Source organism: Spodoptera frugiperda, chromosome 6, assembly GCF_023101765.2.
Source record: "Spodoptera frugiperda isolate SF20-4 chromosome 6, AGI-APGP_CSIRO_Sfru_2.0, whole genome shotgun sequence".
NCBI classification, from domain to species: domain Eukaryota; kingdom Metazoa; phylum Arthropoda; class Insecta; order Lepidoptera; family Noctuidae; genus Spodoptera; species Spodoptera frugiperda.
In genome coordinates, this window is record NC_064217.1 from 4,121,531 (window position 1) to 4,146,870 (window position 25,340).

General features: G+C 36.3%; 4 protein-coding genes across 5 annotated transcripts in view; 3 read left to right on the forward strand and 1 right to left on the reverse strand.

The window, feature by feature from the left end:
* The first annotated feature begins 58 nt into the window (after positions 1-58).
* LOC118267882 (brachyurin-like) lies at positions 59-5,116 on the forward strand. The gene is made up of 7 exons (XM_035582131.2): positions 59-300; positions 825-956; positions 1,268-1,421; positions 1,674-1,772; positions 2,244-2,380; positions 3,225-3,281; positions 4,930-5,116. Exons 1-7 carry the CDS (start codon positions 157-159, stop codon positions 5,050-5,052), a joined length of 846 nt encoding a protein of 281 aa, XP_035438024.2. The 5' UTR covers positions 59-156; the 3' UTR covers positions 5,053-5,116.
* Positions 5,117-6,424: 1,308 nt separating this feature from the next.
* LOC126910727 (collagenase-like) lies at positions 6,425-9,233 on the forward strand. Its single transcript, XM_050694039.1, has 5 exons — positions 6,425-6,653; positions 7,105-7,375; positions 7,830-7,931; positions 8,427-8,620; positions 9,062-9,233. Exons 1-5 carry the CDS (start codon positions 6,444-6,446, stop codon positions 9,176-9,178), a joined length of 894 nt encoding a protein of 297 aa, XP_050549996.1. The 5' UTR covers positions 6,425-6,443; the 3' UTR covers positions 9,179-9,233.
* Positions 9,234-10,945: 1,712 nt separating this feature from the next.
* LOC118267881 (transmembrane protease serine 9) lies at positions 10,946-20,527 on the forward strand. Its single transcript, XM_050694483.1, has 9 exons — positions 10,946-11,170; positions 11,444-11,717; positions 12,016-12,114; positions 12,522-12,718; positions 18,164-18,385; positions 18,661-18,934; positions 19,273-19,365; positions 19,893-20,086; positions 20,377-20,527. Exons 1-9 carry the CDS (start codon positions 10,964-10,966, stop codon positions 20,479-20,481), a joined length of 1,665 nt encoding a protein of 554 aa, XP_050550440.1. The 5' UTR covers positions 10,946-10,963; the 3' UTR covers positions 20,482-20,527.
* Positions 20,528-22,438: 1,911 nt separating this feature from the next.
* Positions 22,439-25,340, reverse strand: part of LOC118267509 (fasciculation and elongation protein zeta-2) — a 35,399-nt gene continuing 32,497 nt past the window's right edge. For both annotated transcript variants that reach the window (XM_050694037.1, XM_050694038.1), the window contains 2 exons: positions 25,259-25,334; positions 22,439-24,966 (listed from right to left, as the gene is read on the reverse strand). In XM_050694037.1, the coding sequence (XP_050549994.1) occupies positions 24,884-24,966; positions 25,259-25,334 (159 nt within the window). In that variant the 3' untranslated portion in view covers positions 22,439-24,883. The remainder of the gene's footprint in view (positions 24,967-25,258; positions 25,335-25,340) is intronic.

Sequence of the window (25,340 nt, forward strand, 5' to 3'; positions counted from 1 at the left end):
CTCAATATATTTATCTCCTTATCAAGATAAAATATCGGGAAATTGATATCAACTATCAAACTCTTCATACACTCAACATTCGTCACAGAACTGAGATAAAGTAGCATTTCTCACGTTAGAAGTCATACAGTAAAATACTTAAATAATTTAAAATAAATGATGTTACAAATATTGTACCTATGGCCTATGTTAGTATGGAGTGTTGGTGGCAGTGTGTGTGACGGAGAGCTCTGTTCCCGAAATGTGGCTCCTAGAATCGCGGGCGGAGACAGATCTGAACAAAATGGGCGGCCTTTTATGGTAAGTTACAAGGAATATTGCAAATATAGGACATTTTAATTATTTAATCAGCAATATACATAATGAGCTTGGAAATCTACTTCCTGTATAAAATGATTAACGTCTCGTCTTTTAATCCTCGAACCAGTTTCACTTTTTACCAGTTATATTATGATTATGAGGACTACGTAGTAGGGGATTAAGAAAATGTAAGAATTTTGTATTGTTTGCTATAATCCTTATGAAGTTTGTCTTGCATAAAAGCAAAATAATACTTAAGTTTCCTAAAAAAATAAAAAAAATACTAGTATATAAAAAAATGTGTAAGGGGAAGGAGACTTTTCTATCATATCCTCGAAAATTATACTCGCGATTTCGATCTATTTATGTCAGATGTTTTATAAATGGGCTCGTGCAGGTCGAGGTCACTTCCACCCTTTCCCTCAAACAGCCAATAACTATGTCTATGTGGATATTTTGACAAAATAATGGAAATTTCGTTATTTTTTTGACCTCTAGATTTAGTTTCACTGTGACCTTTGCAGGTGGCCTTATACATGCGAGTCGGTACTACAGGAGACATGGGATTCTGTGGGGGAGCTCTCGTGAGCCCCGAGTGGGTGATCACTGCGGCGCACTGCTGTTTCCATAACGGAGAAGAAGTGAATCACGTACAAGTATGAATGTAGTACAATAAGATCACAAAACCCAATAAAACTAGAAATACAATGTAGAAACATTAAACGAGACCTGAAACTGTCTGTCACCAGAGTATAGTTGATCTGATCATCATCATCATCAGCCAGAAAACGTCCACTATTGAACAAAGGCCACTCCTTTGAGAATAGTTGATAAGAGGCACTTAATTTTTCATTGTGAGATAAAAAGAAAAATTGCATATTTCTGTTTAAGGAATAATATTAGCTATAGTACACTATCGGTAAGTAGATATCCAGGGTCAGTAATGTTAAAAGCATAATTTCCCCAGGCTATCCTCGGCGCCCACTCTCTGTATGACCGCTACGAGCACGGCAGACGCGTGGTGAATGTAGCCGAGCTGGTGATCCACCCGGATTACGATCCAGAGACCTTCGCCAATGACATCGCACTGCTTAGATTAGCCAACACAATTCAACTGTCAGGTATGTTTCAATTGACTGCCTCATCAAAGTAAAATATAAGTAGTATTTTGCTTATTTCTTCTTTCTTTTGCTATCTAAAACATATTTGGGAACTATTTTAGACCTATAAAAAATCATAAAAGGCTATCTGAAAAGCCTCCATCACTTAGAAACGCGAAAGTTTCAATGCCAATATCGTGAAACATTATACAGAAGAAATGTAAAACCAATAAATAAATATGAAGTTGTAATTGGTTTCGTTTTGTCCTCTAGATATGATAACTACGATCCAGCTGCCGTACCGCAACATATCAACGTTTAACTTCGCGGGCGCCGGGGCTACCGTGTCCGGGTGGGGCATAGCAGCTGAGGGTTTGTAAGACTTCTTAAACCTGCTAGCTTTGGCACAAATATGTATACTACTTACAGAAAACCGACGAGAAACAACGCTTTATGTTGTGTTTCGCTGTATGAATGAGGTTACCAGAAGACTAATTGTTCCTCTCCGTCCTCGATCCTCAATCATTAAATCCCTAACCCTTAACAGGCTCCTCTGTTGTCGCCGGTATCTATGGACGGCGCCGATTGTTTGCCGCCAGGTGATCCGTCAGACATTAGATAAAAATTAAAGAACAGGATCTAAACTTACTGCTGTTGCTGTACTTAACTCAGTCCTTAGCAATTGTTTTCGGAACAAAATTATTACTGAGAATAGTTTAAGTAATTATTAAATTACTCTAAGTATGACAGTTTACATAGATCGTAGTAGGCGGCATGTGTTTCAGCTTATACCTAAATTAAACATGAATTCTCAGTTTATGTTGTATCTGTCACATTCCACAGGAGTGACGTTCATTTCACCGACTCTCCGTGAGAAGCGGATGACAGTGTTAACGGACACTTTCTGCAACACCACGTACTTCAACCAGTTGCCTGACACTACTATATGCACCTTCCACGGCGCTGCTGGCACGTGTAAGGTGAGGAAACAAATACTTTGGACTCATACTCGCACACTCAGAGTCATTTAATGGTTACTTAACCCAGTCCTTAGCAATTGTTTTTCATACAAAATCGTTACTAAAGAATAGTTTAAGTAAGCATTAAATTACTCTGAGTGTGGCAGTTAAATTGTGATTAAAGATTAGGCCCAAAATTACAAAATTCTTTCATACATTTTCTATAGAGTAGATGACAATGCAAATGATAAAGAAATGCTTTAATATCATAATTCATTAATTAGCCAATCTCGAGAATTATGTTTGTGTACTTTGGGTTTCCCTGCCTACAAAATAATTTAGAGAGTTCAAGATTATTATCATTATTTTTTAAATCGTGTAAGTATTAAATTAGATAAAAATCTACATGTGTTACTTGTCAAAATAATATGGGTTTTATTTTGAAAAATTAATCATCTACATGACTAATTTTTATTTTTATTTCTTTCTGGTAAATTTGACACGTATTTTTTATTTTCTTACGGAAACAAATAGGTACTTTTGAAGATATATCGATTTGAAATATTGCATGACGTCACTTCTCGGTACCTTTTTATACGTAGAAATGACGTACTTGCTCCCACTACTAAACTGTGATTCGTTTTATATTATACATATAACATAATAAAAAATACGATTCTAATATTTTTATTATACTAGCGAATTAAGTCGATTTTTAATTTTCATACCTCGCCATCATCCCTATTGGAATAATGAGTCCACAGACACACCAATGGTCAATACCAACTGAAAACTGGGTGAGGAAGTATCCTACCCTATATTCTATAATATTAAGGTTGATGTTAAGTAAATTATTACATTACAGGGCGATAACGGCGGGCCACTGACGATATTTTACAACGCAACTGAGGAGGATATTTTGGTAATTACATCGTTATCATTAAATCAATTATATTAACTTTAATACTACTTAATGCTTCCTTCTCTTCTATCTTATCCGACACATTACTAAAATAGACAAACAATGTATTTGTGTGTATGTTTGAAACTGCATTATTTACCTAAGTGTCTCTTGATTAATGTACCTAATTGTATTAAGTTTAAATAAAACTCATATGGATATCAGATCAGAATATCATGAGACAAGTATGATTTGTCTCGACATTTGTTCTCAGAGATCTCTACATTTTTTTACAATAATTTTGACGTGATAAAAGACAGCCTACATATATGCAAAATAAATTCATTTCATTATGTAATCACAAGAAAACTCCTTTTATGATGATAGATGCTTTTAGGGGAAAGACTAGTGATGTATGAAGGGACGTTAGGTTTCCTAACCTCAGTAAAACCACTGGGCCCCGGGTGGCCACCATCTGTATCTACAGAGAGACATTAAGGCTTCAAAAAAAAATTACCACTGTCTACTCTGAGATTGCCATTAGAGTCGTTACTCTACGTATTTCTACGGAGCTGCGTAATTAAAATTATTTATTTTCATTTAAACATTTATTTATTGTAAAATAAATATTAAATTATTATTATTTAATATAATAATATAAATATTATCACTAAAAACCCAAAAATAGGTTTAAAGAAAATACATTTTTTATTTGGAAACCCCAATTTTAAGTAAGTCAGCTAATTATTATCTATCTTACCTATTATCAAGCATGACGCACGCCCAATTAGGAAAATCCATGGATTTAGTTAATCGGTTGATGTGAATTATAGGTAAAAAGTCGTAGACCTTTTACCTAAACATTTCCTTACTCTACGTATAGGTACGGAGCTGCATAATTAAAATATATATTATTATTTAAATAGTTATTTATTGTATATGTCAATAATTTTAGCATTTTTAGTGAAAATCCCTATGTATTTTGTTCATTTATGATTACCAAAAGCTCATGTTTAGGCTACTGTTTTTGGTTTTATAATTTTACCTGTAGAAGTAGGAACGGAGTGGTTTTTAGCCAGGTAGAGTCTGGCACTCTCTCGGCCTACACAAGGCGGCGGAAGACATTGAATTTTCACTCTTTAAAAACCCTACGTATTTACAAGTATTTAGTCTAAACAAACACTATTTTGTGTACTTATGATATAGTCATATTGTGTGCCAATATTTATCTCAACCATATTGTTTCCGTTCCTTTATCAGCATTAGACGATCGATACAAGTGACTAATTGCTTACGTAGGAAATATAATAAGTACTTATTTTGTTTATTTACTTGGTTTATGTAACAAAGGTCTAAGTATACTATGAAAATTAAAAAAATATATATAGTGGGCCTATTTCGCTCACTTTTCGTATATTGTCAGTCAAGATGATAACAAATATGTGGTTTAAATTAAGTCATATGAGATTTCTTCATACGGTAGCTACCTTAATATAAAATATTATAATTAAAAGATACAATTTATACTACACGCAAATGATAGAGTCGAGAACCTCCCAACTCCTATATCTTTGAGACTTTTATCTCAGAGAAACGGGTGGTACATTTACTATGTAATCTGCGGAATAAAAGTGTATTAATGTTTATAAAATTATGTTACCGGTGACAGGTTGGGGTGACTTCGTTTATCAGCACCACTGGCTGCAATGACGACCAGCCCTCAGTGTTCACGAGGGTACAACGCTACCTCGACTGGATCAGCGAACTGACTGGAGTGCCAATTCTTTATTAAGTTGGTTACACTTGCTTTAATTATAACATGAACGAATATACGTACCTGTGACTGTTTTTCCTAATTCGAGTTTCATTTTAAACCTTTTATTTTGTGGTGTGTGATAGATCGAGTATTGTTTTCTGTGATAAAAATTATCTAACGATAACGTAACTCTTTACCGGGGCTCCGGCTCTAAGCAGGAGAAGGAACGCGGTGGTTTTTAGTCAGTAAGAACTTGATACTCTCGCCTCATCCAAGGCGGGAAGACATTGGATGATGTTTCCCCCGCAAAAAAATTAATCATTTTATAAATAGTACTTACTTTATAAATAGTACTTACAGCAAATAAATATTTTGAGTTTTGTGTTTGAGTTACTTCTGGGACCTAGTTTACATTTCAGATTATGTGTAGGTATAGTTTAGTTTAGGTATAGTAAAATCAATGCCTCGATAACGATATGAAATTAAGACCCGATAAACATTAATTTTACAATACTATAGGTACACGTTGTCGTAGCTATATTTGTGTTATCTTTACAAATAAACAAATTCATTTCTTTTAAGTTTACGAAATTGATACTTTGCCCGTGATTTCGTATCTCTACTTTTTTTCTTTTTAGAAGGAGGAAAGGTTATTTTTCTAAATGTTTCCTTACATTTTCAAGGAACTTAGATAGATGATACCTTTGGGCTTTTTACGAATAGTGGTAAAATTATAGGTAAGTTATAATTGTGTAGACGATTTCTTAAAACTTTAAATTTCCGATAAAACATTAAAAGATTTGATGCCAAATGGTCTTTCATTTAAATCTCATTATAATTTAAATCAGCAACAAACATAAAATTTACCGCTTTGTTACAAATCACATTAGGTGTAATTGCCAGTAATTATGGTAAATTACTCGACCAATCTGAAATTTTACGGTATAAAAAGCACCTTTTGTTTCACAATCGATACTTATGTACTATATATTAAAAATATTTTCACAGCCGAGGTCATAAAATCTTATAGCTAATTATAACTGCGGTCATTGTGATTAATTGGTGATTTCAGAATTACAACAAAAAAACCTAAACTTAAAGCAATTGACAGAAGGTACAGAATACGGAGCTGATATCACTTCCCGATTACTATAAACAACCAAGTCGCAGACCCCCGTCTGCGGACTACCTAGCGGGTAGCGGGGTTACCGGAACTCGGCTCGAAAAGCAGGATTAGGAACGGGGTGGTATTTAGTCAGTAAGACTTTTCTTGACAGGTCAGAGAAAATATTCTAAACGAGAAATAATACTATTACACGAAAGTAAAAGTCGTGGGTTTGCTAACGGCTTTATGTTTTATACGAATCGATATATAAGTGCCGCCAATTAATTTAACCAATTAGTTTTAGTTTGTACACGGGTAAATAATGAAGGCAATTATAATATTGTTTGGTATTTTACTAACTGGCGTGTTAGCTGTCTTGGAAGTACCGACTAATTACCACGATGCCATTGGTATTCCTCTTGCAAAGCGGATAAAGGCTTTGGAAGAAGCAATCCTAGCAAATGAAACTATTATAATTGAGGACAGAATCATCGGCGGAGAGGTAGCACCTGCGAACGCGTTCCCTTTTTTTGTAAGTACTGTGTTTCAATTACTAGATCTAGGTATCTTCTCACTGTCTAACTAACATTATTTGGACAGGGTGACAAGCTGATCTTACTGTGAAATAAAATGTAACAATCCATTGATGAAAGTTTGTACGAGTAATCATAAGTATCTTTAGTAGTATAATTAATAATCGTCGCTATTCTATCCAAGAAGGAGTAGGCAGAGGTGCACATTATGCCAAGTAATACCACTGTACAATTTAGGTACACCTACTTTTCACCATTTATGTTATAAGTCTCATGTAATAGGGTGTGAGCATATACTGGGCATAATTTCAGACTCTGTGTTATTACTGCGAAATGTTCCATTAACCGAAAAAAGCCCAGTAATCCATTGCAGTAACATAACGTACTTCTAAAACAATTATTTAAGTTTTAAACTTTTAACTGAATTTTTCTTCCTAATATTATATACAGGCTGGCTTACTGATAAGTTTAGTTGGTACACCAAATCAGTCAGTATGCGGTTCTACACTACTGTCTGCGAATCGAGTGGTGACTGCTGCTCATTGCAACTTCGATGGCGTCTTGCTAGCGTCGGAGTTTACTGTAGTTTTGGGCTCCAACTTTATACACACTGGCGGTAAACGTATTGCAACCAGTGAAGTCGTCATGCATCCCTATTTTGTACCCGCGACCATAAATGATGTCGCTATATTATACTTGCCCGAGAACGTTGTATTTACAGGTAAGTAAAAGTATGTTCCATTATCTACATAATTGAAATGAATCATCCTTGTTACTACTGCCACTACTACTACTACGTTTTGTTTACAAACAATACGTCTACAAATAACAAATGCTACCATCTTGCTTACAACCAATGAGGACTGTTCATGGATTGGCAACTTTAAATCCGCCTATCGTTTTTGACGGATGCATGAATTCGTCAAATGAAGCAACGTGGACATTAGGCCTTCAAGTATTTCGTGTAGAGATTTCTTTTTTTTATTGTATAAGTTGGTAAACGAACAGACAGATCACCTGATGGTAAGTAATGCCGCCGCCCATGGACCCCTGAAACAGCAGAAGCGTTACAAGTGCTCTGCCGGTCTTTTGGGGATTACGAATTTACGAAAAATAAGTATGTATGTATTTCTTATATATTTTCTATAAGTGAATATTATTGCAAAGTTTTACAGACATTATACATCCGATCAGGTTACCCGATGTGTCACAGTTACAAAACCTATTTGTGGGATATAAGGCCATGGCTATTGGCTTTGGAAGCACTACCGACAAACGTAAGATGTCAATATTTTAGATATTAATAGCAATACTGTAGAGATTAGTTACTTATTCACTATATTGGTGTTTATTTTTAATCTCTAGCTCTAGGTATCTAATGTAAAAATAAAAAAAATATTCCTGTTCGTTAGTCTCGCTAAAACTCGAGAACGGCTGGACCGGTGAAATGGAGGCGGTACGTAGTTTGCTGGCTCAGCTAGTTTAGTTATACGAATACTAGCAAACCCGGCAAACTCCGTCTCGCCACAAATGAATTTCCCTGTTTTCCTGCTTTTCTCTTAAAAACTTTCTTGAATTTTCTTTGCTATAAACCTCACGGAACCCGAGACCTTTCCAACGAATACAAAACCGTGGAAATCGGTTCGTGCGTTCTGGAGTTATAGCGTCAGGAAGTACCTAAAACCCGACTTATTTTTATATTATAGAAGATGCAGATTTTTCCTATGTTACCATTATTAAAATAAGAGTTAATAAAGTGAACTGCATTTTAGATCAAAATACTGCTGAGAACATATTGAGCTACGTCACTCTCCAGGTGATCGACAACGCTGATTGCGAACCCTTGGTAGTGACGCCTGAAAATATCTGCACGAGTGGCATTGGACCTGTGGGACATATTGGTATTTGTAGTGGAGACTCCGGCGGCCCCCTGATCACCCTCGACTCCAATGGAAATCCAATATTGGTAACTAACCAATCAGTTGATTGCATGCAAGATTTATAAAGATGGTTTTAGGTTTTTTACGGTCATTCCCAGTTTGACGTTATTGACATAAAATAATAAAAAAATAAAAAATAGGTATATAGGAAGATTGTATAGCAATGCTGGTCATGAGCTTCTAGAATGCCTTGAAACTAGTCGAATTCTTCGTTAAACAGTTACGTGAGTAGGTACTGAGTAAGCCGAAAAACGTAATGATTTATTTAGTACCTAACTACACATGTCTTACAAAAGTTACCTGTAATACAAATCAAAGATACAAATTAAATAAAATCAATGTGGCATGTACTCAATTAAACTTTACATGGTGCGATGTAAGATTTGTGTCGCCGATCGTCTATGTGCGTCATCTGACGTATCCATTTGAAAGTGGAAATATTATAATTAATTAAACCATTGTTCCAGATTGGTATCACCTCATTCAGAAGTAGGGCGAAAGGTTGTGAAGGAGGTGCCCCCTCAGGTTTCACTCGAGTCACCAGTTTCATGGATTTCATCATTTCTAATTTAGATACCAGATGAACAATGTGCTCTGTGATTCTTGTTGACAGAATGAATAAAGTATCTGTAAAATAAATATTTTTTTCTTTTTTTATAGAATAAGCCGGTAAACGAACAGACGGATCACCTGATGGTGAGCAATCGCCGCCGCCCATGGGCACTTTCAAATCAAATCAAATCAAATCACTTTAATGCATCCATAGTGTACAATTTGGTCGACAGTTTTATAGTAATATGTTCCAACTATGGGCACTTGAAACACCAGAGACGTTACAAGTGAAATCTTTAGTGTTAAAGCTTTAGCATTCGAAAAGTAAATGTGCCAGTTCTATACTGAGCCATTGTAAAAGTATGCTATTAAGCATACAGATGGGGCCCAGTAGGGCTGATGCCTGATTCGAAACTGCGGACTACCTTGCGGGTTTACCGGGGCTCCGGCTCGAAAAGCAGGAGTAGGAACGGGGTGGTTTTTAATCAGTAAGAGTTTGACACTCCCTTTCGCCTCGCCCACGGCGAGAGAAGTCATTGGATGATTTTCACCCCTTAAAAAAGGCTATAAGTATAAACCAAAATTAACAAAATGATAAGATAAAAAATCTAAATCAAGGTTGAATCGAGAGTGATTAAACAATAAAAGTAAACTGAATGACTAGTCCATAAAACTGTGGCCTTACTTACTTTTTTTTTATTGTGACACAATAAACTGGTACAATACATGTTTAATATTAGTTGGATATGAAAATGATGTCAGATAGTACTTGTAATGATAATTAGGATACTATACCGTAAAACGGGGTAAATAGAAATCGAGGGGTGAATAGATACAGGAATGGGGTGAATAGACGTTAGGACATTTTGCCAATATTTATTTACCCCATTTTACCGTTAGTTAATAATATGTAGTTGTGCTTTCTTATACCGTTGGACATTAATAAATATTCGCGTATTAGGTTAGATCAATATAGGGACTTCGATAACTATTTACACATTAATTTAGTAGGCACCTACTTCGGAGCCGCGAAGTGCACATGGGGAAAATCATCCTTTGACTTCTCCCACCTTGGAAACGGCGAGAGGGAGTACTACCAGACTCTTACTGACTGAACACCACCCCAACCCTACTTCTGCTTTTCAAGCTGGAGCCCCGGTAACCCGCTTGGCAGTCTGCAGCTTCAGGTCGGCATTAGCACTACTGGGTCCCATCTGTGGATAATATGTACATGCTACACTGCAACGTTATTGCATTTTTGACCCTAACCGTACATATATCCCATTACATAGAAGACACCCTTAAATGTGTAACACCAATGTGCGTATGTACTGAGTATTAGCTTATTTAACGAATAATCGCGTAGGTATCGACTATAAGTAACTTCTGAGAATCTATTGGTAAAATAACAACAAATAATTAAGCGACAAGCAGAACTAAGCACGTGCAATACCTAAACTAACATAATGATAAGATAATTCTAAGTATTAATGGAAACATAGAAGGAATAGAACATTCATTCGATAGGAGAGTAACACCAAAATCTGCAGACAGAAAACAGACAGCACACCTACTAGAGATGAATGAATGATAATTTGATCAAGGGCCCATTGCTCCAGGGCTGATTCATAGACCAGTTTAGGACGTCGTAAAAAGCTACGGTAGTAAAATTAATTAAACGGAATACGTTTAAACTTAGATTAGATAGTTGGATTTGATGACAAAGCAACCCCGTGATTATATTAATCAGCGCCTGAAATAACGATTAGCTTACATATATAAGAGAATGACACAATGTACTGTATGTATTCATAACAATGAAGGGTTTGGTGTTCGGTCTGTCTCTGATTGTTTGTGCTTCTGCCTTATTAGAAGTACAGACCAACTACCACGATGCTATCGGTATTCCTGCTGTAGAGAAGATCAGGGCACTAGAGGAAGCAAGCCTAGCTAATGAAGCTGTGACTAATGACAATAGGATCGTTGGAGGAGCACTAGCTCCTGTTGGCGCTCATCCATACTTTGTAAGTAAATTACACAGTAATAATAAAACTGTCTAGATGACGAAAGACTTAAAACTTAGGCTTAGAACTGAATTTTGTAGTACCTACCTAGGTAAATGCAAAGTTGCTGTATTCTAAACAGTTCACATCCTTGTGCGTAATAAATTACTGTATCTTTCATGTGTGCGTTATAAATTACTGTATCTATCAAGTGTTTTACATTTAAAAGTCTCAATTCAGATTTCAATATAACTTTTATCTTTATGTTTACTTAAATCTTTTACTTTTATGCAGGGTGGCTTACTAATCAACTTAGTTGGTACTACAAGCAGATCAGTATGCGGTTCTTCATTGTTGTCTGCTAATCGGCTGGTGACTGCTGCTCACTGCTGGTTCGATGGCGTCAGACAAGCGTGGGAGTTCACCGTCATTTTGGGCTCCAACTGGCTGCACACCGGTGGTGAACGTATTGCCACTCGACAAGTCATCATGCACCCACAATATGTGCCTCGGTTCCTTACAAATGACATCGCTATGATATACCTGCCTTGGAACGCTATGATGACCGGTAAGTTTTATGATTTTAACAACAACGGGTTATAATTTTTGGCATGTTGTGCAATGCTTGAAATCATCATCTTCAAGTGTGGGAGAGCTATGCTTCGGCACGAATGGGCGGTGTCCATGGACGGCAGCGCTTGTTTACCATCAGGTGATCCGTATGCTCGTTTACCGGCTTATACCCTAAAAAGAAATGTTCTTATTATACCTCATATTAATTGATTTTACTTTGCGGAAATTGATAAGTTTGTAAGTCATAGTTTATTTAGAATCGTATGTTTATTAATTGTGTAACTTATTTTCAGCAAATGTCCGACCCATCAGATTACCCAGAAATATGGAAGTGTGGAATCAGTTTGAGGGACACTGGGCTATGGCAGCTGGCTTCGGGAAAACTAGTGACCGTAAGTGTGAATTTCCTTTAGTAATTTATAGAATAGTCGATTTGCAAAAATTAAGTCTAAGGTTTCATCTGAGTGAAGGTTTGAATATGTAAAAGACGACTACAGAATCAACTTGCACGGTTCTCCGACATCTTTAATTGGTTTTGTCTGGACTTTAACATAGACTATGTTCCTGAGTTTGTTTCGGCATTTCTTCTCAGAGTAGTGCGATAGGAAATGCCGACGTCGTCTAATTATTTAAGAGATTGACGTGTAACAAAATTACATTGTAACCTATTTGCTAAAATAAATATCATTTATAATAGAGAAGTAGGTAGAAGGTAAGAGAGCCTTTTGCCGGTTATCTTGCACGAAATGATGTTTGACGAGTATCATAGTACTACTGCAAATTTTATACCTCATTGCAGTTCAACAAACTTCTGCTTCTGTGGTAAGCCACGTGTCGCTGCAGGTGATCAACACCAGCACTTGCGCGTCGCGGTTCGAGGCCGGCTTCGTGACGCATAGCACCCTTTGTACCAGTGGAGTAGGTAGCGTTGGTATCTGTGGCGGAGACTCCGGTGGTCCTCTTGCAGCTCACGACAACTTCGGAGAGCCATTCTTGGTGAGACACCTGTTATTATTCTGCTACGCCTATTTTCTTGGCTTTTCATATGTCCTGTATTTATTTTGAACTTTTTTGGAAACTTGAATCGGTTATAGCTTTCACATGGGAATTTCCACCTTCACATATCGTTATATCATCATCAGTATACGAATAATGTCTTTTTGTTCTTTTAAAGACTACAGACTTTTTTATTATAACTATCATACTGAATTAACTAAAAAGTAAGACTGCGCGACATCGCTGCGTCTGCACATGCTGCTCATGATGAAGAGTCCCTCTGTGACTCGAAACTAGTAGAGCTTTTCTCCATTACTAATACGTGTAGTTAAATTAGCTAGCTTAAGACGTTTAATTTAATACAATTAAATGTTTTTCAGATTGGTATCAGCTCTTTTGCTGCACTTAATATGTGCCAAGGTGGTTTCCCATCAGGCTTCGCTCGAGTGACCAGCTTCGTCGGATTCATCTCTCAACATATGTAAACATTGTTACAATGAGCATATTGTTGTAAATATTGACTGATTTTGAAATTAATAAAATTTTACTATATTTAAGTATAACCTGATTTTTCTTTTCTTTCACGTTGGATAATTATGATATATGATCCCTTATCAATATTTACTTTATAAAAAAATGACACTACGAGAAGGAAGCTGGGTATCGATTCCCGGATCAGACAAAAATTGTTATCAAGTGGATTTATTTCGATATTTTCCGAAAAGATGATTAATTTTTATTTTAAGTCTTGTAGATGATTTTAAAATATTAGACACGTATTATTAATTTTCTTACGGCAAAAAATACTTTTGAAGATATATAAATTTCTATATCGCGTGACGTCACTTCTAGGTATATTTTATACGTGGAAGTGGCGCATTTACATAAACATAACTAAATAGATTTGTAATATTCATACCCCGTCGTCATCCCCATTTACGACTATTTTTAATTAACTGTAGGTTTGGTCGAAGTGGTTTGTTAACATAAACAAGGAAAGCAGACGACAGTTCGTCTAATCAGATAATCTGCAAGAACTGCTTAATCATTAATCTTATAAGCTTATTTTTTTAAAACAATGGGCTTTCCCAAATTTTAGATAAGTATGGATTAGTACCGAGTAATTACGCTTGGCAGTTGTAGGAAATTATAGAGTCTGATTTTAATTTATCGAAACGATCTGGTATAACACACAGACAGGATTTCCTTAAAGACATATTATGAAATATAAAGGCATAGACATACTTGTATTAACTTTTTTAAGGAGGAAAATCATCTAATGACTTCTCCCGCCTTGGGCGGGCGAGAGGGAGTGTCAGACTTTTATTGACTAACTAGCTTTTGCCCGCGACTTCGTTCGCGTGGAATAGTGACTTCCGGCAAATTTTTGGTTTTAACCACACAGTTCCCGATCTCGCGGGATCTCTTCAAAACTGAGATGTGGAAGATATTCCAGGGAACTCTTCAAAAATCAACATAATGAGCTCTGCGTTTGAATTTAATAGATGTATACTCACTTAGGGCATTGAAAAAATAGTTTAAAAACGGACTTAAACTAACTTAAAACTAAAGAAAGCTACGAGGTATTACGAATTTATAACAATTAAAAAAGAAACTATATTACAACCTATCCTCTATGCTATAATAACCAAGCTTAAACTAAATAATTTAAAAGAAACGACTTAAATCTAATCTAATTAAAAAAAAAATTAGACTTACAATTTTATTAAAAAAACTAACTACAGTAACTAACTACTAATAATCGATATCAAACTAAACCTACCTAGTTTAACCAAAAAACCAGGAAAACCCAACAAATAAACTTATTAATTGACAAATACAAATACAACGAAACCAATTTAGAATATACGAAACAGCAGGACCACTACAGACAAATAATCATACGACTGATAATACACTTTTTCTACGATAGTACCGAAGCGCTCGGCCGATACCCAACCAAATGAATGTAACGAAACCATAGCGCGATCTATTTCGATCCCAGCGCCATCTATCGAGGATAAAGACAACTTGGATTACAGTAGAACTCCAATTATCCGAACTACGACTATCCGAATCGCCGATTATCCGAATCACAAAAATTGTCAAAAAAAGTCTAAGTGCGCTATTATTCTCCCCCCCCCCGCGAAGCCAGTGTTTGTCAAGTCTTGACTTGACTTGTCTTAACTTGCCGTTGTGCCTACGCTGACTTCCCCGCAATTTAATTCAATAAAAAAATAGTGCAATATCAAAACGTAGCTTTTATTCTCTCCAATGGCAATTTTTTTGAAAAAATCCGATTATCCGAATATTTGATTATCCGAATGGGTCCCGGTCCCCATTAACTCGGATAATTGGAGTTCTACTGTATTTATTTATACACCGTTCGGGCATTTTCTTTGTACTAAAAGTTTAATTAAGTATATTGATATTATTTTTTTCATACCTTTTTACTATTTATTTACTTTTTTTCGATGAATTAAAACAATAACATGAACCGAAGTCGTGTAACGATCGACATAGAATTATCTATACTCCGTTAGAGCATTTTCTTTGTACTAAATGTTTTATTATATTGATATTATTTTTTTCATACCTTTTTACTATTTATTTACTTTTTTTCGATGAATTAAAACAATAACATGAACCGAAGTCGTGTAACGATCGACATAGAATTATTTATAAATAATTAATTACTTATTTTTATTTTTTGATTTTTGAAATAAAAATATATCTATGTCCTTTCTAAGGTTCTAAACTATATCTGTACCAAATTTCAACCAAATCCGTCAAATAGTTGCGGAGATTAATGGTATAAGCATAGAATGTTCGACGTGATTCTTTAATTTGACATAACTTTTTTATTTATGAACCGATTGACATGAAACAAACACTAAATGTAAATTTAAGCATCCCACAATATATTCGTGAAAACCGCATCCAACTCGGATCAGCCGTTTCTGAGATTAGCGCGCACAGACGAACAGACAAACAGACAAAAAAAAGTTAATTACATTTTTGGGTTCGACATCGACATAACAATAACCCCTGCTATTTTTTTTATTTTTATTTTCAATGTACAGACAGCACTTTTCTACGATTTTATTATATGTATAGATAACCATCCCGTTCCTAATCCTGCTTTTCGGGCAGGAGGAGCCCCGGTGAACCCGTAGCTAATCCGCAGCTCCGGATCAGGCATCAGCCCTACTGAGCCCCTGTAGTGGTCTGACGGCTCTGGTTCGGGTCTGGTGCTGGTCGGGCGGCAAGCTACCCTTGCTCGGCGGCAAACATACAAGTTCACATACACATGACACCCAGACACGAAACAACAATTTGTGGATCACACAAACAGTTCTTCCATGCAAGAATCGAACCCATTACCTGTTGCGCGGCAGTCAGTTTCCCAGTCACCGCACCAACCGTGCAGTCGAAGATTTAACAATGACAAAAATTGGAACGGATGCACGGAGATTGAGTCCAATGTTAAAGTAAAATATTAGTAAAAGGTTACAATAAAGGTAATGAGACTCATAAACTCATAAAACTTAAGATAAGATATAATCCGAAACTTTACATTTGTAAAACAACAGACGTTACGCATTTTTATTAAGCCGCTATTATATACAAGTTCACATTGATTTCTCTATCGTTTTACTTTGATAATGGTACTTATCGAATTAAGACCAGATAAGATGTGATTTCACACAGATAATTAATAAAAATTACCCGTGACAAACAAATCATATGAGGCCCTTTTCCTTCAGCCTTTAGGTAAGTTTTGTTTGAAGTAGGCAGGGGCGTAGCTAGCGCCATATCTGCCGTATCAAATATACAGGGCCCCCAACGTGCATAAGCAAAAAATAAAAACTTCCCTATTTTTATTAAATTTCTGAAATCACTAATGCCATATTCGCGTAAAGCTTGCGTTCAAAAGTTGGCAGCAAATTTAGAAAAATTAAGGTTGTCGTAAGTGCCACCAAACATGGGTTCAACGTCTTTAAGACCCTCTTTGAGGCTTGAGAGACAGGGCGGGAAAAGTCATTGGATGATTTCTCTCCCCAAAAAAAAGTGGGGCCCAAATAAATTTTTATTCGGGGCCCCGTCAAGGCACGCTACGACACTGGAAGTAGGTATAGAAATGACGATGAGATCATATTTTTTAATGACGTCATAACTCATAGTTCTGATTTCTGCGGTAGTAGCAATATATGGAGATAATGTATAACGATTTCCCACTAAATACTCTTATCTTTTTAATCCTCTTATCAGTCCTGGTCTAGTATACAATAGTCATAAATACGACTGCTGTACACCATTCTGCCTATCGCGCCTCGGATTGAATTTCAGTTTCTGGTAAAATATTATTGTTTTCTTTTTAAAATTCGGGAATTGCACAATAGGGTAGATGATTTATTTTAATGTCCGTCTTATAGATTATTTTAAAATATAACACACGTATTTTTTATTTTCTTACAGAAACAATTACTTTCGAAGTTATATCGATTTGTAATATCGCGTGACGTTACTTCTAGGTACATTTTATACTAAAAATGACGTAGGTATTAGCTCCCACTCCTAAACTTTCCTTCATTTTATCTAAGTATTTAGTATCTAATATTTTTGTATATAGGTAGTTATCTGATATTTTTTCATAATCTAACTGACGCACTAAATAGTTTTTAATTTTCGTACCCCGTCATCACCGTCCCTATTCCTAATGCTTTTGTCATGTTACGCGATTGTTGTTAGCGGTAATTTGAAATCGTTGATGGCCAATAGAACTCCAAAATCGTAAAGAAAAATCACCAACTCAAAAGTTTTACACCGACTCCATTATTGAACTTGATAAAAGTGGAATAGTCAATTCAAACGTCTAAAATAGTTATTTTAAAACTTATTGAAAGTGACGCTTTTGTTATGGATGAATTGGCCATACTCTCCGAAGAAGTCCCGACCACATTCCAAGCCACAGACCACAAAACAAATCTTAGAGTGGAATCCCCAGGGGAAAAGGAAGCGTGGCCGTCCTCGGCAAACCTGGCAACGTTCTATAGTGGCAGAAGCGGCGGGCATCGGCATTACGTGGAGCGAGGTGAAGCGGAAAGCTCTAGACCGATCTAAATGGAGAACCTCTGTGGACACCCTCTGTCCCATCTAGGGGACATAGGACCTTAAGTCAATTAAGTCTTTTGTTATTGAAACATGAATTAAATCCACTCATTAATCCAACACGGATTTATTCACTAAACACATGTAAATAAAACAAGTCGAAAAAGTGTAATCCGTAAACAGATTACATGTATATTATCTGACAGTTTTGCCGGTCCCGATAAAAGTAATCGGCTTTTATATAATTGCATACCAGTCATTACGGACGATTAGATCTGATTTAGTGTACAGAAGGTATATAAGTAGCTTTGGATATCGGCTCGTTATATTTAGTTACAATATTTGGACACAATGCGTGCTGTTGTTTTGTTGGGCTTAGCCCTGGTGGCTTCAACGTCCGCCCTAGTGGAAGTAGGGACCGGATACCACCAGGCCGTTGGCATTCCTACCGCTGAGAAGATCAGAGCTGAGGAGGAGAAGCTTCTGGCGGCAGCAGGCAAAGACAACAGGGTTGTTGGTGGTGCCATCGCGCCCGCAAACGCGCATCCATACTTCGTAAGTGATGTTTTTGTGTGAATACAAAAGTATTTTCTGTGTTGTAGCTAATTAAAAACATAAAATAACAATAATAGTAAGATGTTGTATTTGATCGTAGTGACAATAAATTGCAGTATAAAACGCTTAACAGTGCAAAGAAATGTTGTATCCTAGTGCAGACATTGCAGAGCCGCATGGCACTCTGTCTCTTTCAATGAGTTAGAATTTAAATTCAGTAAAAATACCAACAATTTCATCATTTCATTACATATTGACAATGAACTCCGTTACAGGCTGGACTGCTGATCAGTTTGGTTGGTACATCTGGTCAATCAGTATGCGGTTCCTCTCTCCTGTCTGCCAACCGTCTAGTGACAGCGGCTCATTGCTGGACCGATGGGTGGAACCAGGCCTGGCAGTTCCTCGTCATCCTCGGCTCCAACCTCCTGTTCTCTGGTGGGGTCCGCATTGCTACCACCGATGTCATCATGCACCCACAATACTCTACCGCTAACCTCAACAACGACATCGCCATGATCAGACTGCCCACCAACGTTCTATTTACCAGTAAGTCTTTTTATTCCGTCTACGTACATAATATATTTACTATCATAGATTAAGTATCAAGTAAACTCAATTAGTTAGATAAGAAATACGTCCAAACGCTTGATAGAATTGATTAATTGGACATTATGGTTTACTAATGAATTAATTTTGATATTATTTATCTGAATCAAAATTATTAATCATACCTAGTAGCAACTAAAATTGTAAATAAATATAGATTGCATGTGGCTACTACTGATGTAGAAGCAGATTTTGGCCAACATCTGTGATTAATGTAAATTATATCAGAAATGTAAATCCGTACATCAAGCTGATATACTTTTCCTTTGAATTTCCAGCCGGCATTCAGCCTATTGCCCTTCCGCCCAGCTGGTCAGGCACTTTTGTAGGAAACTGGGCAGTTGCTGCAGGATTCGGCAGAACCAGTGACCGTGAGTATCAACATAAACCTATGATTTTCTTTGCGAATAGATCAATTTATTTAAAACCCTTTAAGTAACCCTTGCATCACCAGCAAAAAATGTATCAAAATACCGATCATTAGCAAAACAAGTGTGACATTTAGTTATCACTACTTACATAGTATAAAACAAAGTAGTCGCTTTATATTCTTAAATCTTTAAAACTACGCAACGGATTTTGATGCGGTTTCTTTATAGATTTCGATAAGTGATTCAAGAGTAAGATTTTTATGTTTGTATATATGCACTATACATTACCATTGCACCCATTGACAAAGCTGGGGCGGGTCGCTAGTATAGGTATAAAACGGACTACCTAGCGGGTTTACCAGGGCTCCGGCTTGAAAAGCAGGAGTAGGAACGGGGTAGTTCTTAGTCAGTAAGAGTCCAACACTCGCTCTCGCCTCGTCTAAGGCGAGATAAGCCATTAGATGATTTACCCCCCTTAAAAAAAAGGTATAAAACGCAAATTTTAAACTACTTTCTTATATTTGCAGAGCAAGCGGGTGCATCCACGATTGTAAGTCACGTAAACTTGCAAGTTATCAGCGTGCAAGCCTGTCAGGCTGTGTTCGGCAGCGTGTTTGTGGTTCCGAGCACGATCTGCACCAACGGCGCTGGAGGAGTCGGCATCTGCGGCGGAGACTCCGGCGGTCCTCTAGTCTACAACCAGAACGGCGTACCTACTTTGGTAAGTCTTATAGAAAAAAAATGGCTGTGAGATACAGATGGACAGACAAACAGACATGACAAATCTATAAGAGTTCTCTTTTTTGCCATTTGGCTAGGGGACCTTAAAAAGTACTTAAACAAAACTGTAGGATAATTTTGTAATAAGAACTATTAAGACAGTTAATGACCTATATTAGTGATAGGTACACAATAATTCTACCATTTTTTGTGAAATTCTGTATTCTACCTACGTCTATCGATCTTCTATCTACATGTTCCTTACTAACCATTAGGTATTCCTTATTTCAGATTGGTGTCAGCTCCTTCGTCGCTCGTGACGGATGCCAGCTTGGTTTCCCATCAGCTTTCGCTCGAGTCACCAGTTTCGACAGTTTCATCCGCCAGTACCTTTAAATACCACGACTGATCACAAATATAACATAGTATACTTTTTATATAATTTGTTGTCTTTGTATTTTAAAATCTATCTTCCCTAATATTACTCAGGATTTGAATTACGAAAATAAGGTGGTTCACACTATAGGGTAGCTAGCAGTGTAGATCTGATCATCTGTATTTCTATAATAACTATTGTAAGATATATCTTACAACGTCTGGCGTTAATTTAATGCTAAATTAACTAAAAATCACGGTTTACTCACGTAAATTAATGGACAAAGAAAAGCTCTACTAGTTTCGAGTCACAGAGGGACTTTTCATCATGAGCAGCGTGCGCAGACGCGGCAACGACGCGCAGCCTACTGATTCTGATCATCTGATAGTGTAGTGAAGCTACGCGCGTAATAATGTAAAGGACCTCTGAATGCGATTTGACCACATCTGTTAAGTATATTGTTCGCGTACGCCATGTCCATGAGTTGACGTGGGGAACGTCACGCAGTCGCGAATGAGCCCCTAGCATAACTTGAAAGTAGTCTTCGCCAAACAGTTAGGTGGCAGAATCACCCGGTGCAACCGTAGATGCTGATCAACTCATTTCCCAAACAAAAATATGACTGTTATTAGTTGACTAAGTTCTTTTGTAACGTACTTCCCCAGTTACGCAGTACCTATGTAGGAAATCGATATCTAAGTAGCAAAAAGCTAGATTTAGGTGGTATTAAAGGTTCTACCTTCATATTTTTATTGCCCTTATGCATTCAAGGCTTAAGTTAATCCAATGACGGCCTTGTCACGTCACATGCACTCGTAATCTTGCTTAATTGTTTTAATTTATTTGTAGTATCAATTCGTTAACTGTTTTCAAGTCAACGGACACGTGTTACGGTGCTATCTATCTTAATCTGATAAACTCGTACGTACAAATTATTTTTTGCATCAAGTGAAAACACTGTATTTTTCAATCAAGTTATTGCAATTAAATTATTATAACAAATACCGTAATTTAATAACAGATAGAACAAACTTCTTACATTTTTTAAGAAATATTAATGTTTATTTTGGTAATTGGTATGTAACTTAGAATAGGTATTTCGTTATCTTAATTCTTTCACTAATTAGGTACCTACTTAATTGAAATAATCCTTATCTTGCTGCACGTGATTGCAATTGGAGCTCATCTATTTAATAATAATCGATAAAAATGTCCAAATGATAATATCGTCTGCAAAATATTGCGCAGCATACAAACCACATAACAGAATCAGAATCAATTAGGTATTTATATTGGCTAGGTCATAGCCATTTAAATCATGTCAATATTGAACCTAAACCGCTGCAACTCCTGTAAGCCAGGATCTACAGTAGATACAAACATGAAAACAGCGGAACACTGAAGTCCGGCGCATCCCAGGTACATGAATGGCTGTCTTGAATCCTGTAACGAAGTAAATCAGAAGATATTATTTGAGAAGAAAAAGAAAACGAAGGTTTCATGATTCTATGATACCGATGCGGGCTGATAATCTGTCCCACCCAGGGCTGCAGAAGTCGTTTGATGGTGTTCTCCCTTAAAAAGGACTGACTCTGGGAATCATTACATCGGAAGCATCATCATATAACATATAGTATTCTCACTATGCTTTAGATGAATTATTCGATCCGCACCAGTAGCTCCGGAGATTAGCGCGTTCAAACAAACTAAATCTTCAGCTTACTTTGTTAAAGAATGCCTTGACAATTACCAAAGCCTCGAGATAGTCTTAATCGCCAGTTCCTTGCAACCAGTCGATAACAAGGTTATCTGTTTGTTATCAGTAGGTATAATATATTGTGTAAGTAAGATAAATAATTGAGGAATTATATACAGGGAGCCAATGGATGCAGGTGGCGGACTAAGGGGGAGACCTTTGTTCAGCAGTGGACGTCTCTCGGCTGATGATGATGATGATACGAAAAATAAAAAACAAAATATCATTCAAGCTCCTTTATTTCGACCAGGTACTTACAATGTGTTCACAAAATGTATAATGTTCAAGCCAGGTTTAGGCGTACGATAGGCAACATCTATTACAATACGATACAGATACAATCAAACCAGTTGGTACACACGTACCTATACAAAGTTATTTTAGTAATGTTTAAAATATTTAAATATTTGAGAACTGTGCAGACGAGCGACTTTTGTTACTGGCACCAATTTTATTTTGGCTTTTCAAAATAATCCACTGAGAATATAACTTAACTGCTTAATGGGTCGCTCTTAGTCTTGCGTAGACAAGTTACTCGATATAGTTTGTAAGCGACAAAAAAGTTGCCCGTCTGCACAGACCTATTACGTCAATATTTAAAAAGTCGATAATTATAATGTTTTCAAGTTAAATAACCACCGAACTTATAAATTATTGAGTACCTTGTCCATTCCATTCGTCCAACACTTTACTATGCACAAAGTGATCCTACTATTCAAAATTGAAATGTGCGACAAAGCATACATCGTAAACCAATGCGCGGACCTTCTCGTACATAGAACAAAATGTTTCTGACCACACAACAAGTTATTACGTACGTTTATCATGCGATTATTTATTTTATTTCAACATCCAAGCTTCCTGCCATTGATTAAAGTAACAACAAATATGACTACTATATGTTGAGACTAGAGATACAACTTAAATCTAACAATGTAATCTAAAATTTCATGATTATTGGAATTACTATAAAACATTAGCTGGTTTATTTCGGGCACACTATAATTAGGAAGCTAAATACTAATTGAAAAACATAATTCGATGTTCTTATACTAAAAATTGAAGTCAATAGTTAAAATAACATCACGCCCTTTCGTTCCCCGCGAAGATAAATAGTGCACATATTGAATGGAACACTTTTATACAGGTGTGAGTTTCGTGTAATAGGGGGCGAGCCTATTGCTGTAACCCGGGGATAAGTCCAGACGCTCAAGAATCCAAACTGTTATTACCGTTTCTAAAATTTAAAAAACGGTAATAATATTATGGAATTACACCCAAGCCCGAGACCGAAGCAGTCAGTAAAATAAAAATAAAGCTAAGAATAATAGAAGCTGATATTTTAAACTATTTACAAGCCTCTTCTGAATACCTACGTATCTTAAATTAGCTAAACGTTAAATATGAGAGGACAATTCCACTTTTCAATGTTACATATATAATTTTAAAAATATTTACATAATGAATTCACATTCTGCCGGTGACAATTGATGTAATGACGATATTAAAAATCTAAAATAAATATAATAATAAAATGTTCGAGAGAGATATTTTAAAATAACAAATATTCATGTAAATCTTAAAGGAAGCAATAATTAAAACTATCTTAATGATATCACAGTTCATTTATGCAAATAAAGATATATATAGTTGAAGTATATTATATTACAAATTGGAATAAATCACCAAAAGAATTGTTGTTATGGCAATGATTTGAACATTTCAACAGAACAACAATATTTTTGTTCGATACTTGGGCTCATGTTCATTAGAACACCATTGTCGCGCGCAACCCAGTTATCTTTAGACACAAACTTGGTCGCCGGCAACAAGTTGCGCAACCATGTTGCCACCAGATTAGATGCCACGTACAACTATGGTGTCCCAACAAAATATGGCTCTTATTGCATACAACATAACATTGCAAATTAAAATAATAGGATATCAATTGTCTTGTAAAATGTGTTTCCTTTAATAATATCAATACACGATGAATATTTTATGTAATATCAATTTTTATTTATTGAAATATTTAATCTATTTGAAATATGAATTTAGACAGTTTCGATAAAGGTGCTTTAGATCTTCATAACATAACATCTGTCTTTTTTGTAGGACAAGGCGCACATTTTAAAGCCTCGTCTCGTTGAAACTGTTGCTTGTCGCACAGTCAACAATGTTGCGGCGATGTCGTCCGACGTCGCCCGATGTCTCTGGGGACATATGTCGCTCGACAAATGTTCCTTAGAGGGGACGAGGCTTAAATGTCCACTCTTCACCAGTTATGTTATAAATTGCACTCTTAAGGGGCGAAGTTATTGCTATAAAACCGAGCCCAAATGAAGATTTTATTCCATTACTGAGAATTTGCAATCGAAAACCTCAACAACACTTTATGAGCCGACGCCCCTTGGTTTCTGAGCAACAATATCATGAATATTAGATATTATAATGTTAAAAAAATGCTCAGAATATAGAAGAGATTGTAAACCGCACCCTTATCACAACAGTCAATTACAACTATTTGAATAAATTTATTTCTAAGTGAACAAAAGTATCAGTGTAGACAATGATATGGTCTAAAACCTGTTACATGTGTATAGTGCAAATGTTGAAATGTTGAATGTGTTCAATAATTGTTTCAATTGGCTAGAGTCGCGGGCTGTTTATGTTGGACACAGGACCTTTAGGATGTAGTCTGTTAATAGCGTCGGCACGGTCGGGCTGTCCTCGTTGATCGCCTTCAGAACTGAAATTGGAAGGGTACGGATTAATTTAAATTACAATATGATATGCCGCTATACAATGTAAGCACATCCACTTTTCACCATTTGTGTTATACGTCCGATGTATAAGGGGTGAGCCTATTGCTATATACTGGGCACAAATCCAGACTCCGTGCTACTACTGAGAAATTTTCGAAAAACAAAAGTATATTTGACGTTTTTTCTACTCAACCAGCGAGGCAGTTATTGTAATCCTATAAACAATTTATTAATGTACAATACAGAATTAATAAAAGCTGGATAAATGTAACTTACTCTTAATGAGCACTTGGAGCGACTGGTTGTCCGGGGGTCCGTTGTCTAGGTGGAACGGTATCACCGTAGTCAAGTACTGAAA

Coding starts and splice junctions, on each gene's coding strand:
- LOC118267882 (XM_035582131.2), top strand. CDS start 157: ATGATGTTACAAATATTGTACCTATGGCCTATGTTAGTATGGAGTGTT. Junction 301..824: donor AAAATGGGCGGCCTTTTATG/GTAAGTTACAAG, acceptor TGACCTTTGCAG/GTGGCCTTATACATGCGAGT. Junction 1,773..2,243: donor GTGGGGCATAGCAGCTGAGG/GTTTGTAAGACT, acceptor CACATTCCACAG/GAGTGACGTTCATTTCACCG.
- LOC118267881 (XM_050694483.1), top strand. CDS start 10,964: ATGAAGGGTTTGGTGTTCGGTCTGTCTCTGATTGTTTGTGCTTCTGCC. Junction 18,386..18,660: donor CAAACGCGCATCCATACTTC/GTAAGTGATGTT, acceptor ACTCCGTTACAG/GCTGGACTGCTGATCAGTTT. Junction 19,366..19,892: donor ATTCGGCAGAACCAGTGACC/GTGAGTATCAAC, acceptor TTATATTTGCAG/AGCAAGCGGGTGCATCCACG.
- LOC126910727 (XM_050694039.1), top strand. CDS start 6,444: ATGAAGGCAATTATAATATTGTTTGGTATTTTACTAACTGGCGTGTTA. Junction 6,654..7,104: donor CGAACGCGTTCCCTTTTTTT/GTAAGTACTGTG, acceptor TATTATATACAG/GCTGGCTTACTGATAAGTTT. Junction 7,932..8,426: donor TGGAAGCACTACCGACAAAC/GTAAGATGTCAA, acceptor ACTGCATTTTAG/ATCAAAATACTGCTGAGAAC.